General features: G+C 54.9%; 1 protein-coding gene across 2 annotated transcripts in view; it reads left to right on the top strand.

Moving 5' to 3' along the window:
- The window catches only part of COL6A2 (collagen type VI alpha 2 chain), a 47,672-nt gene that overhangs the window by 25,780 nt on the left and 8,409 nt on the right, over window positions 1-13,483 (top strand). For both annotated transcript variants that reach the window (XM_020973337.2, XM_020973335.2), the window contains exons 15-27: window positions 518-580; window positions 1,461-1,523; window positions 2,692-2,754; window positions 3,461-3,523; window positions 4,300-4,350; window positions 4,586-4,621; window positions 5,393-5,455; window positions 6,031-6,093; window positions 6,320-6,355; window positions 6,689-6,734; window positions 7,570-7,722; window positions 8,029-8,487; window positions 9,501-9,539. In XM_020973337.2, coding sequence (XP_020828996.1) covers window positions 518-580; window positions 1,461-1,523; window positions 2,692-2,754; window positions 3,461-3,523; window positions 4,300-4,350; window positions 4,586-4,621; window positions 5,393-5,455; window positions 6,031-6,093; window positions 6,320-6,355; window positions 6,689-6,734; window positions 7,570-7,722; window positions 8,029-8,487; window positions 9,501-9,539 — 1,198 coding nt within the window. The remainder of the gene's footprint in view (window positions 1-517; window positions 581-1,460; window positions 1,524-2,691; window positions 2,755-3,460; window positions 3,524-4,299; window positions 4,351-4,585; window positions 4,622-5,392; window positions 5,456-6,030; window positions 6,094-6,319; window positions 6,356-6,688; window positions 6,735-7,569; window positions 7,723-8,028; window positions 8,488-9,500; window positions 9,540-13,483) is intronic.

Below are 13,483 nucleotides of genomic sequence, written 5' to 3' on the forward strand. Positions count from 1 at the left end.
TGTTGTGTGAGTCTGTGTCCTCATCATTGACACAGTCCTTGGCACACAACAGAAGCATATTAAGTGCGGGGCTGAATCGGCTGAGCTCGGAGAGAGCCCAGGAGGCCCCAGCCTCCCCTGCTGTGTGACTGACACTCTCAGAACCTGACTGCAGCTCCCAGTGACCACATCTGTCCCCAGGGCCGACGGGCAGTGCCCGAGGAGCAGTACCCCTGCCCGTATCTGAGGATTCCTGTGGGCTGCCTGCCCTGGGGCAACATCTGTCCTCTTGCTCATTCCAAACTGGAGCCCTAACTAGGGTGGGGAAACAGGGCTTTGTCCCAGATGGAAGATGTTTAAGGGTCTGAACAGTCCTGTCCCAGGAGCACTTTCTCAGCTGCCTTCCCGGCCTCGTCTCCAGGCGCCCCCACCCCAGCAGCTACACCCTCAGTGACTTCTGCCTAGACGTCCCCCCGACCCTTACCCTGACCTGGCTCTGCTCTGAATGAGCCCCCCCAATTGCACCTCTCTCTGCCAGGGCCGTCGAGGAGACCCCGGAGCCAAAGGTAGCCCCGGAAATGATGGGCCAAAGGGAGAAAAGGTAAGCCTATCGTGGCCGCGTGGGGAAGGATCACCGGTGAGCCTCTGGGCCAGCTCCAAGAGAGCAGAGGGCTCCAAAGGAGACTCCGGACCCAAAAACAGGCCCTCGGACGTCACCTGATTCCCCCCTCCCCCCACCACATCCTGCCTCCCCTCCCCCCTCCAAAAACCTCAGCCAAGCTCATACTGAGCTCCGAGTGGCAGCATCACTGACAAGCCATGAAATGTTGGGCAAGGCCTTCCCCTCCCTGAGCCTCAGTCTCCTAGTCTGTAAAATGGCCTGAGTATAGAAGTGATGGCATCTGAGGTCTATGTGCTAAGCCTCAGTTTCCTCACCTGTAAAATGAGGGGCTGGGCTAGTCGGCCTTTAGGGTCCCTTCCAGCTCTCCATCTGTGATTCTATGAACGAGAGAGACTGGGAAGCAAGAAGGGAGGAAGGGAAGAGAACCCTAGCTGCACAGCAGGGGGGCCAGAGAAGATCTTTGAAGAGGCAGAGAGGCGAGCAGAGAGAGGGCTGCTTGGAGGCAGAGCACCTGGGGCCAGGCCTCGCTTTTTGGACGGGGTTGGGTCTTTCCAGCTCTGGGCCTCAGTTCTCTCATCTATTAAATGGTACCTGGGAAGGACGCCAGGGGACTCATCCTTCAGCCCTTCCCCCCCCCATGAGGCTCTGGTGAAACAGCAAAGTACTTCTCTGCCCCCCAAACCCCCCAGCCCCAATACCCTAAAGGAAAGCTTTGTCCCTGAGCCCTTTGATTCTCATGGAGAGAAGCCAGGCATGTGCAGCATCCAGAAACGAAGGCCACTCCCTCAAAAGACCGGCAACTCTGCATTTCACTGGTATTTAAAGTATGAGGCTTGTCCTGGTGTTTCTTTTCTGACAGGGAGACCCTGGCCCCGAGGGACCCAGAGGCCTGGCAGGAGAAATTGGGAACAAAGGAGCCAAGGTAAGTGGGCCCAGCCCCACCCCCCCACCACTTCCCATCTGAGCGCCATCCCAGCAGGACAGAGGAAACCCCAGGTGCCGAGATGACCGCAGGGCAGCCAGAGCAGCGGAGGCAGGCACCCTCAACTCCTGCTCCCGCGGGTGCTTGGAAGGGGCTCCCACAAACCACATATGTCCCTGTAGAGTTTCATGCAGAACGAGGGGCTGACCCTGGGCAGCCCTACCCCTCAGCCTGGGATCAGAAAATGCCAGGGGTGCCAGCGAGGCCTGAGAAAACTCTGGGCTTGGTGAGGCAGCTAGGTGGCACAGTGGCTAGAGCACCAGCCCTGGAGTCAGGAGGACCTGAGTTCAAATCCGGACTCAGACACATAACACACACTAGCTGTGTGACTCTGGGCAAGTCATTTAACCCCAATTGCCTCAGAAATTAAAAAAAAAAATTAAAAATTAAAAAAAAAACAACTCTGGGCTGTCCTGGGACTTTCTGACTTCTTCCTCACCCCACATTCAGCTCCTTTTCCCAGGTCAGAGCTAGCCTAACATACTCAGACTTAAGAGTTAGCTCATCCCTTCTCTTACGCTCCACTACCCAGGCTATGTCTGAGGGATGGCAGGGGTCCCCAAGGTATCCAAGTGCCAGTGCCTTCTAGGAGATCTAGTGTATAGGGAAAAGGGGTGCAGCCCCTAGCATTGCGTCTGCTACACTGAAAAAAGAGTGCTGTCTTCTCTGAGTTCTGATATATTCAGATGTTTGGCAGTGAAGATTAAATGCCTGCAAGAGAGGCTGTGCGTCATAATGGGTAGAGATGCAGCTTCGGAGGCAGGAAGCCTGGGGTTCAAGTCTTGCCCCTGATGTGCACAGACTGTATGACCCTGGGCAAGTCACTAAACACCTCATAGTGCCCAGGGCAGGTCTCTGAGGTGCAGAGAACACGCACTAGGAGAGGCAATTGCTTGTTGGAGTTTTCCTGTACCTGTGAAGTCACAGGTCTGATAAAGAAACAATCTCCCTGTTGGAATACGTTGTTTTCCACCTAAACTCCTGGGCCATCTGGAGGAGCATTTCTGTCTTGTCCTGCACACAGGACTCTCAGGGTGCCTCAGCAGCAGGCGTGGGAGGGGGCAACTGAAGCTGACTCAGCACGAAGACCACTTCCCTTTCCCCACAGGGTGACCGCGGCTTGCCTGGGCCCAGAGGACCTCAGGGCAGCCTTGGAGAGCCCGGGAAACAGGTGAGTTACCCAGGAATCATGAGAGCCCGCCTTCTGGGAAGCTGTGACTCAGGCCTCCGGCTCCCAGTCCTGGGAGTTACTCCCTCAGTGCCCCAAATGGAGTCACCTCCCAAGCCTAGGAAATGGTGATGAGTTGAGGGGCCCGTGGCATCATGAGAACAAGTTAGGCTTTGAGAAGCAAAGGGGAATGTAGAGCGTGAGCCGAGGGCCATTTCTCAAGAGCGCTTCTCCCATGTTCCCAAGGGCCCCTGACGTCTGGCACAGAGGGGGCCACCCGGAGCTGCTCTGCTCTCAGCCTTGCCAGCTGCCTCACCCAAGGGGAGGGCACCCCAACGCCATGGCCATTTGGCTTGACCCCCAAGGCAGAGGTGCCACTAGCAGGCGGCTCCCGGTCAAGTCAGGAGAAGGCGTCAGCTTGTCTACCGTGGGTAGCGTCAGCTCTTTGCTTGCCAATCCACCAATCCCCAACCATCCTCAATTCTTAGTGCCTGAAAGAGCTGGCTCCTCCATCTTTTCCTGCCCCTGCCCCCCTCTTCCCTGGCTCCTATGCCCAGGAGCCATGAGACTGATCACAGATAGGGGAGTAACTCTCAGGACAGCAGGAGGTGCTTGGCCGGTCTGAGGTCTGCCTTGGGCTGGGAAACACAGCCAGCCCACTCATGATGAGGGGGCTCCTCACCTTCCCCTTTTCCATCCCTTCCCTCAGGGATCACGCGGGGACCCAGGGGATGTTGGTCCCAGGGGAGAATCAGGACCTCCAGGACCCAAGGTAGGTGTGGCTGGCTGCCTGCAGCAGCAGGCGCAGGCCTGGCTTAGCTCGAGGCATCATCTCAGATGGGAGAGTTTGGGGCCCCCCTGGGAGTGTGGGGCTTCCGAGGGAGAGGGGAAGAAGGAGCAAAGAAAGCTGAAATCCCTCACCTGTGATCCAGGGAAGTGACAGGGCTGTGGAGGTCCTGCCTCCCCACCAGAAACAGCAGGAGGAGACCCCTCAAGTGTAGCCCACATGCAGTATTTATGCCTTGGACGGCATGCAGATAACAGGGCCCACCCCAGCTCTGTTGCTGTCCCCGTGTGGCCTGGGGCAGGCCTCCTCCCCTCTCTGGTGGGCTCACTCCAAAAAGCTAACTGGCCTAGAAGGTCCCTCCCGGTCCGACATTCTACACAGCCAAGTTCATTCTCTTCTGTTCTCCTGGCCGAGCCTGCCCTGGAGGAGCGCAGACATCATCTACTGTCTACATCTCAGCCATCCTTAGTAATTACCCTCATCCTCATCACAAAGACCCCGCCCCCACAGGAAAGGTCTCCAATACACCCTTTGTTTCATGCTCTCCTGTCGGAGCCACAGACGCAGAGGCCTTCGGGCACATTGGCCCCAGAGATGGTGACACCAGCACCCCCTGCTCTCATGTCCTGGGGGGTCTACAACACTCACATGGGTGACAGTGGCCAGCGAATGGCGACTGGCGATGAGGAGGCCTCCAAGCTTCCACCCCAAATGTCACAGTGGTTACAGAAGGTGAACATAAGAACTTTGTCTTCATCTAGGGAGACCGAGGTCGACCTGGCTTCAGTTACCCTGGACCTCGAGGAGAACCGGTGAGTAGTGGATGGGGCAAGAGACAAAGACGCTGGGAGGGGAGAATTCCTCCTTTGGTTTGGCAAATGAGGATCGGCAGAAAGCTCGTGGGAGGAGCAAGGAAGTGCTGAGCACGGGGCCTCTTGGACCCGAAGGGGCCAGTGTGCTAATCCCTGACCAAAGTGCTGCCCCATGTCACGATGTTGGGCTCTTTTCTTCCTGGGGGTCATTCATCTGGATGTGTTTATTTCACAGGGAGAAAAAGGCGAGCCTGGTCCCCCAGGCCCAGAGGTACAGTGTCTTCCTTATATGCCTTGAGTTGTGTGAGTCTGAAGAGAGGGCAGGGTGGCTCAGCTATTGTCTGCCAGCTGGGATCCCGACCCCCTCCCCGAGGGGCCTCTCCCCAGAGGTTCCCCTGACATCCCTCAAAGAAGGGGTGGCACAAATCATGGGCCAGGTTGAAATCACACCTCAGACCTTGGTCACCTGTGTGGCCTCAGTTTCCTCATCTGTACCCTTGGATAATAGTGCTCACACCAGCTTCTTCCCAGGGTGGCTGGGAGGAACCTGCATGGTGAGCCCTAGAAGTGTTCACAAGATCTGGGTGATGATGGTGGCGATGAGCAAGAATTCATTTTTGCACAACTAATTACAAATGTCCTTCATCACCCCATTATCTCCAGGCTAGGGATCCTCATCTCTCCATCCCCAGCTCAACGCTTTTCTCCTCGCTCACACTTTCCCCCCTCCCCCATTTCAAGTCTGTGCCCCTCGGGCTGAGCCCGGGAGAGATCGCCCTGCCCACCCCCTCCTGTCTGTGGCTGCCATGAGCCGGACTCTGCTGAGTGAGGCTGAGCTGAGCCCTCCAAAGCCAGGCAGCAGGAGGATTCCCAGTGACCCTCAGACAATGCAGTCAGCCTCCCTTGGACTGAGTAGATGGCATTCGTGGGAATGCTTCTAATGGGCATAGACACATGTTTACCATTGAGTTCTAACCCTAGCTCGGGCTCTTCCCCAGTGGTCATCATCCTGTATAACCATATTCTCTTATGTAACAAACAGGGCGGAAGAGGGGACTTTGGTATCAAAGGAGCCCCAGGTAGAAAGGGAGAGAAAGGAGAGCCGGTGAGTATACTCCTGGGCTGCTATGCAGCCTTATCAAAAGGCTGGAGTGCAGGGCTGGTGTGGAGGAGGAGCCTTGGCCCTGGGTTCAAATCCCGATGCTGATCCTTGCTAGCTGTGGGCCGCTAGGCCACTCACTGTAGTTTTGTTGTGAATGGGCAGCTGGGAGGGGGTGATCTGTAAACCTTGGCCCGCCGTGAGGGTGGGCACGGGGATCATCAGTGAGCAGGATAAGCATGAACGTGCTAACTGCATCACAGCAGAAGCAGCAGATGGGGCCGGTCCAGGGAAGGCCTCGAATGACAAGTTGAGAATGGCCGCCCTCCCCTGGCCTAGCCCAAGGATCTGGCTCAGGGTGATTTTTCCTGCCACCTCCCCTTGCCCCTGTGACCTCCCCCATTGGAGGAGGGGCAGCCAGGCACAAGGACACCGTGTTCATGAGGCTCCTAGTGCCGGTCAGGAAGCAGCGAGCAGCCCAGAGGGGGTCTTCCTCTCAGGGACATGACTCACTCAGCTCCCCTCCCAAACCAGATTTCAGTGGAATTCGGTGCCTTCTCATTCAGACTTTTTCTTTACAGGCAGATCCTGGCCCCCCTGGAGAGCCTGGCCCCAGAGGACCCAAAGGATCTCCAGGCCCAGAGGTACTGCCCCTTTGCTGAGCCCTGCATCTGCTGCCCCCGTGCTCTGGCCAGCCTTGTGTCCAGCCAAGTCTCCCTGGACAGCACCATATCCCTGCCTCTCACAGCCCCCTGCCCTTGTCCCCCCAAGATGGAGGAAGCTGCCAGCTACTGGCAGAGCTGCCCACCAGGGATGGAGCCCACCAGCACTGCCAGGAAAGACCCTAATCACAGACTTCTTCTTCCCTAGGGTGAACCTGGTCCCCCTGGAGACCCTGGCCTGACGGTGAGTAGGCCTGATTGTAGGACTAGGGATTGTTCACAGCATCTGGGGTGGGACAGGATCTCTGCCCCTCATTTGAGACCCTTCTGGGAAGAAACTAAACCAAGCCAAACCTCAGGAAGGTATAGTCCTTCCTTCTCCCAGGAGCAAAGACAGACGGATAGGCTGGGGAGGGAAGGAGGGGAGAGCCAAGAGGGAAATTCTGGCTCTGGCACCACCATCCTGGGGAGACTCTCACTGGATGCCCTGCCACACCTTGATTGGAGGGGGCAGTGGGGGAAGGGAGGGAGGGAGAAGTCCCCAGCTCCTGCTGACCTCTCTCTTGCTTTCTGGAAGGAATGTGACGTCATGACCTATGTGAGGGAGACATGCGGCTGCTGCGGTGAGTTGGCATCTTTTCTCCTGGCTGGCGCTCCCGGGGCAGCGGGCACCTCCTAGTGACAGGCACAGAGGGTCAGGACGGCTTCCATACCAAGAGGGGCTGGGGTTCGATTCAACAACCAGTTTTTATTAGGAGCTGGCTCTGGTTTGTATGGGAAAGTCAACAAGGTTCAGTAGATAGAGGGCTGGTGGCAGAGTCAGGAAGAAGAAGCCAAGTCCTGCCCTTGGCTATGGGACCCTGAGCATGGTGGACCTCCCTAAGGCTTTAGTGGCCAACCTGCATCAGAGGAGGGAGAATGCACACCAGGGAGTTCCTCACACCAAGGAAATCACTGTCAGGAGGAAATTGTTGCAGGTTAAGGCCCTTCTGCTTGATGCCAGGATGAAGATAAACTCAATAGTTTATGATCAAATGTGGAGAAAGGCAGGGAGAATAAGCATGGAGGAGCAGTCCAGGCAGAGGACAGGGGAAGACCTTTGGGGGAGCAGAGACGGCCCTTATTTGATCCATGTCTGGGCCGTGAGCTGGATTGAGCCCAGCTCTTGCCACAATGACGGCTCACCTTCTTTGACCTCTCCCTTCCACCTGACTGACCTTACATCAACTTATGCTATTTACACATTTGGGGTCAGCAGCTCAGCACAATGCCTGGATTCACTGGGGAAAGAAAAGTCAGTTCCTCCCCTAGAGCACGAGGCATCAGTGCCTGTTCAGGAGCTGAGGAAGCTGGTGAGGTCGGATTGCCAAAGCCTCTCTCTGGGACTTGTCAGCTCCATAATCACTGACACCGTCTCCCTTCTCCCCGATGATAACTCCCTCCTTTCACCCTCCCCAGACTGCGTGAAGCACTGTGGGGCTCTGGACATCGTGTTCGTCATCGACAGCTCTGAGAGCATTGGTTATACCAACTTCTCACTGGAGAAGAATTTTGTCATCAATGTGGTCAACAGGCTAGGTTCCATCACCAAGGATCCCAACTCAGACACAGGTCAGCCTTCGTGTGGGCCACACCTTCATCTATGTGGTGTAGACGCTCTCATTTGTACAACCTGGACCCTCAGAAAAGGGAGCTAGAATCTCCCTGGTCTGGAACATGTCTCTGATAAAGAGCAGAGTCAGGCACCATCCCCATAGGGGAAGAGCCAGGACCTCATGGAGGTGCCCGCTCGTCTGTCGCTGACTTCAGGATGGGAGAGGGGGTCAGGAGGGTGTCCCGTCCCATGCTGGGGTGCGGGGAGCAGAGACCCCTTTGGGGAAGGGTCGCTCCCAACTCGTTCTGTCCTCTCTGCTTCAGGGACTCGCATCGGGGTGGTTCAGTACAGCCACGACGGGACCTTCGAGGCCATCAAGCTGGACGATGAGCGGATCACCACCCTTTCGCAATTCAAGGAAGAGGTGAAAAAGTTAGAGTGGATCGCGGGGGGCACCTGGACGCCCTCGGCCCTGAATTACACCTACAACGCGCTCATCAAGGGCAGCAGGCGGAAGAAGACGAAGGTGTTCGCGGTCGTCATCACAGACGGGCGCCACGACCCCCGCGACGACGAGCAGTCCCTGACGGCCTTGTGTAACACGGTGGAGAACGTCGTGGTCACGGCCATCGGCATCGGGGACATGTTCAACGAGCAGCACGAGAGCGAGAGCCTCAGGTCGATCGCCTGCAACCAGAAGGGTCAAGTCCGCAACATGACCTTGTTCTCCGACTTGGTGGCTGAGAAGTTCATCGACGAGATGGAAGCTTTCCTCTGCCCAGGTCAGTGCCCGGCGCCCTGGCTCCTGTGGGGAGGGGCTGGGGGAGCTGCTGGTCACCTCCACGGGCCTAGCGCTCTGCTCTGGGCTGGATGGGGAAGGGGCGGGACGCCCTCGCCCTCCCTCTGCTCTCCCAGGAAGGCAGAAATGTGAGCCGCCACCCCAGGGGAAGGATGCGGGGCGGTCTGGCCCAGCGAGTGATGGCCGCGCCCAGAGGCTGAGAGAGGCGAGAGTGGGGGGTCCTTGAATCGAGAAATCCTTGAGCCAGCCCAGTAACCCCCGGTGCTCCCACGGCCCCCACAGCGGGACCTCCTCGGGAAACCGCAGTAGCCACAGCAATAACAAATGGCATTTCTGTCAGGCTGGATTATTTACCTAATCATAGGTCCCGCGGCATTCCTGTGAGGTGGGGCTTATGATCGTTCTCATTTTCAGATGAAGAAGCTGAGGCAGACAGAGGTTATTATGTATCTGGCCCAGGGTCACACAGCTAGTCAGTGTCTGAAGCAGGATTCACACTCAGGACTTCCTGACTCTAAGTCAGATGTTCTGTGCACTACACCAAGGGAAAAGTCACCACCCCTGTCCTGAGTAGCAAGGACCACACATGCGGCTGGGTCTCAGGGTGGTACAGAACAAGTGAGCTCCCACCCAGCTTCCCCTGATGCTCCACACCAGTGGGGAGAAAGGAGAATCCATGGAAGAGGGGCAGCAAAAGGCAAGAGAAGGTGTGGGTCAGCAGAGAGAGCACTGACCATGCAGTCAGGAAGCCCTTCATTGAAACCCTTCTTCAGCTGTTTCCTGGGCAACTTGCTTCCCCTCTCTGGGCCTCAGTTTCCCCACATGTAAAATGAAAACATTGTTCTCCATAACTTCTAAAGCATATTCTCGGTCTGAATCTATGATGCTATGAGCAGACCAGAAAGCCCCCCAGTCTGGATTTTGTACTGGCATGAGCCAGAAGACATTTAGGACTCAGGACTGTCCGTTCTCATCAAGCATTCTTTTCTCCTCCAGATCCACAGATTGTCTGCCCCGAGCTTCCCTGCCAAACAGGTAATGCTAAAGAGGCACCTTGCCTCACCAAACCATCCTCCTTCTCTCTCACCCCTCTCTGTACCCCCCCACACACACAATCTGTGTGGAATGAAGGCACAGTGCAGACTAGCTCCATGTGTTAATGGTGGAGGAGGGAAGGTAGAAGTCAAATTCAGGGTTGCCTTGGGCTGAAAGCTGTCCAGGATAGGGTTAGAGTCGGAGTTGGAGGTATTTGGCCTGGGCCTCCCAGGATGCATTCTTTCCACTGAAGGGAGACTGAGGAGTTTCTCAGCTCAGCCCAAGCAGACTGGTTCTTCCCAGCCCTCTCATCCCAGAGCAAGGCTTCCAGATCTGGCAAAGACAGGATGTTAGTTTAAGAGAGAAAACCCAGGGCAAGATTCTGAAAACTTCATGTTCCAGGGTCCTGCAGATGGGTGGGAGGTTGGACCAGATGACCTCACTGGACCTTTTTTCTTTCAGCTATCCATTCATTTCTATGGCCAACAAGAGCTTAGGCCCTGGCTATTACCCTCCCAGTGTGGTGAGGTCGGGAGCTGTCCCTGGGAATGGGGCTCACTCTCCCTGGTTTCTCAGCTTTGGGCTTCAGGGGCTCCTCTTTGTGGGACTCAGGGCCCTTTCTGCCCACTGGCCACACAAGCAGAGTGTGGTCTTCTCTCATGGTTGCTCAAGCCAGTAGGGCCTGAATATAGAGAAATCAGGCAGCTTTTGTAAGAGTGTCCATCACCGGGAACCCACCCTAGAAACAGCCAAGAGAAAGTCAATACTGGGATTTGGCATGAGCCCGAGAGCTGTTGGCAGGTATAAAATTACAGTGATTGTTGAAATGTCTTCTAATTTAGAATTCCTATAGTAGAGATTGGGAAAAGATACTGGCGTATTTCTCCTTCCAAGATGTCAAAACCCCTCAGTTTCACTGCTGTGTATGTGTGTTGGGGGTTGGGAGGCAAGGGAAGGGAAGGGAGAGAAAACACCCTGTGTGGAGACACCTTCCAACAATGCAGATCACGTCTCATCTGTGACTCAGGGTCTCAGAGCTGCCTGAAAAATGTTTGTTTGCTCTTGGATGATAAACCAATCACCCTGAGCCAGGCAGTGAGCTAATGCCCTAGAGCCTTGTGGGTACTCTGCTTCTGGCTGTCCCATGTCATCTGCTGCATGGCTCCCCTGGACGCTGGCCCTGTCTCTCTTGGTCAGCCTGGTATGGTCTTGTTCTCCCCTGCGGCAGCTTCCTGGAGGGTCACAGGCAGCCTGAGACCTCAGGTGAGGGCCTGAGCCAAGCACACCAGGGGCAGCCAGGTGGCCAGCCCATTGGCGGGGCCCAGGCTGACCAAGGTCAGACCAGGGCCACCAAGAGGCACTGAACTACAAGTGTGACGCCATCTGAGCCTCCCTGCGGTGTTGGTGCATAGCCTCCGTTAGCAGTTTGGAACTGAGATTTTCCAAAGGCTGTGGAGGATGCGGGGTTTTCAGTCCTGGGGTCATTCCTCAGTTTGGCTCTGGCTCTGTTTCCAGGGCAGGCACTGGCAGTGTCTGGAGCAGAGGGAGACAGAGTGTGGAGGTGAGATACTAGCGCTGGCTAAAGACTGTCTGTCAGCCGGGAAGGCCGGCATCAAGAGACGGGTTTGAGTCCCGATGTTGTTTTGAAGCAGGCAGGATGCCTTAGGCAGGACTTTTCTGAGCCCAGGTTCCCTCAGTTGTAGGAAGGAGCTGATGACACCTGCCCGAGTACCTTCCAGGGCTATTGCTAAGGCTAAATGAAGCCACGGGGGAGGAGTGCTTTGAAAAGTCAAGACCTTTGACAAAGATTTGGTTCCCCCCAGCCTCCGGGGAGGACAATCAATTGGCACATTGAAAAGGTGCACTGGGCTCTGCTGGGCTCTGCTGGCCTCTCTACCTGGAAAGGAGCCTGTGCAGTTTTAAATGCCAGCCTGTATTGCAGGGTCAGAACTGAACAATGCGGGCTCTCTCAGGGCCGCTCCATTCAAATATGTTCATCTTTCCATGGCCTCTGCTGATGCCCATCCTGCCTGGGCCGGAGACCACAGTTGGGGGCTCTGATCTGAACCTCAGTTGCCTAGCATATAAAATCAGAGGTTAGACTAGATGGCCTCTGGGCTCCTTCTAGCTCTAAATCTCAGCCATAATTCTGTGGGTCTTCAAAGTCACGGGGACCAAAAAGTGAATCCCTTCAGGCCGATCTGGTGACAAGGCATTGTCCATCGTAGACCACACAATCAAAGTCTTTCCAGCTTAACAGTCCGGTCCTTTGCTGGCCCAGACTTGGAGAACCCAAGCTTACCCCCTATCCCCAGGAGGACTTAGTAGAAGGCGGAAAATCCTTTCTTCTATGGTGCCCATCACTCATGGCCTGAGTCCAAGCCAGACATCTTACTTATAGCCAACAGAACCCGACAGTGGAATGTAAACAGAGCCTAGGCTCCCAAATTCACTCCCTAGTTCTTTCCTTTCTGCTGTGGACAGAGGCCAGGGCTTCTCTGAGGAGCTTCAGCTTCTCCCATATGGGCTTACATTGAAACAGAACCTCCACGCCTCCTCCCCTCGCTGATGCAGACTGAAAGGCTCCAGTCGGAAGTTCCTGGTGCCCTTCCTATAGGAACACATGCCAAGCTTTGATGCCTCTTTAGCCCTATCCCCCCTCCACCAAGGGGCAGACTGTCAGGCGATTTCCAGGATAGACTTCATGGAGCTTGTCTGCTTTGGTGATGGTGCATCTGGCGACAGCACATCTGTGCTCTGTACCTCTGATGGGCTGTGTGCTTTGGGGCATCCCCAGCAGTGGGGATGGATTTTCACTGTCCTATCGACGCTCCCCCTCCCCACTTCCCTCTAATGGCATGACTAATAGCACGCATCTGCAAGATGACTGGCCACAGTCTGTGACTGGGAACAGAAGGGGTGATCTACCCTCCATCATCACGTGAGTACCATGTTCTACCCAATGGCTACTGTGGATGGAGATAGCAAATCCTACACAGGGACCCGATAGGAAGTGATAAAATAGGAGGTGAGTCACCCCTTTCGCCCTCCTGCTTACAGCCTATCTAGTGTAATTATTGACAGTAATCAGCATAAATAATGACATTCAGGGAACAAGAGAAAGCAATAGCTCTGGTTTTGCATACCAAGGCATAGATCATGCGCCTTGCTTTGTAACCAGCCATGTGCTCTCAGAGTCCTTCCAGAATCCTATGTTCATGTCCACTAAGCTACTGTTGGTCACCAATGGTGCCGCTGGCTGGAGTGACTCCTGCCAGTTACATCCCTCTTATTTGAATTTGCCCCAGTGACTTGGGTCTAATTGAATCTCTCTTCTTCACAGTCATGGGGGCTGGCCCACTCCCCAGAACAAAGAATCTATCAGCTAGAAATTAGCCACCTATGGACTCATTGCCCTCATGTACATGCCCCAAAGTATTCCGATATCTAGCCTGCCATGCCAAGAATTAGACAGCACCCACAAAGTCACCAAACCAGCTGAAAAATCGGCCAACTGGCCGCTCTGTCTGCCTGACACAGACTGGCCATTTTGACGCATATTCTCCCCAAATTCGTTACTGTGCTTCTCAAGAATAACAAAGTGCTAAGGAGCTGCCCAGAGGCAAGCCTACGTTCATGTCAGCAGCTCCCAAAGATGCTGATTTTGGGCCCTGTCCTTTACCCTGCTCCTTCTGTCCTCAATGGGATGGAAAGAAGTCAAAATGAAAGAGAGAAAGAATGGCCAGAGGCCTAGATGGCCCATCCATTCCCCCAAAGCTCCCAAATAGAGTTAACCATTTTTTAAGTTAAAATAGTTTTGGTTTTTTATTTTAAATTTAAAATTAAATTAACATTTGCAATTTTTAATCAAAATAGCATATGACTAATTGGGTCTACATACCTTCAAGGTATAACTTGAGTAAAAAATCCACCCAAGCTTGCCT

Source organism: Phascolarctos cinereus, unplaced genomic scaffold, assembly GCF_003287225.1.
Source record: "Phascolarctos cinereus isolate Bilbo 61053 unplaced genomic scaffold, phaCin_HiC Scaffold_5;HRSCAF=322, whole genome shotgun sequence".
Taxonomy (NCBI): Eukaryota; Metazoa; Chordata; class Mammalia; order Diprotodontia; family Phascolarctidae; genus Phascolarctos; species Phascolarctos cinereus.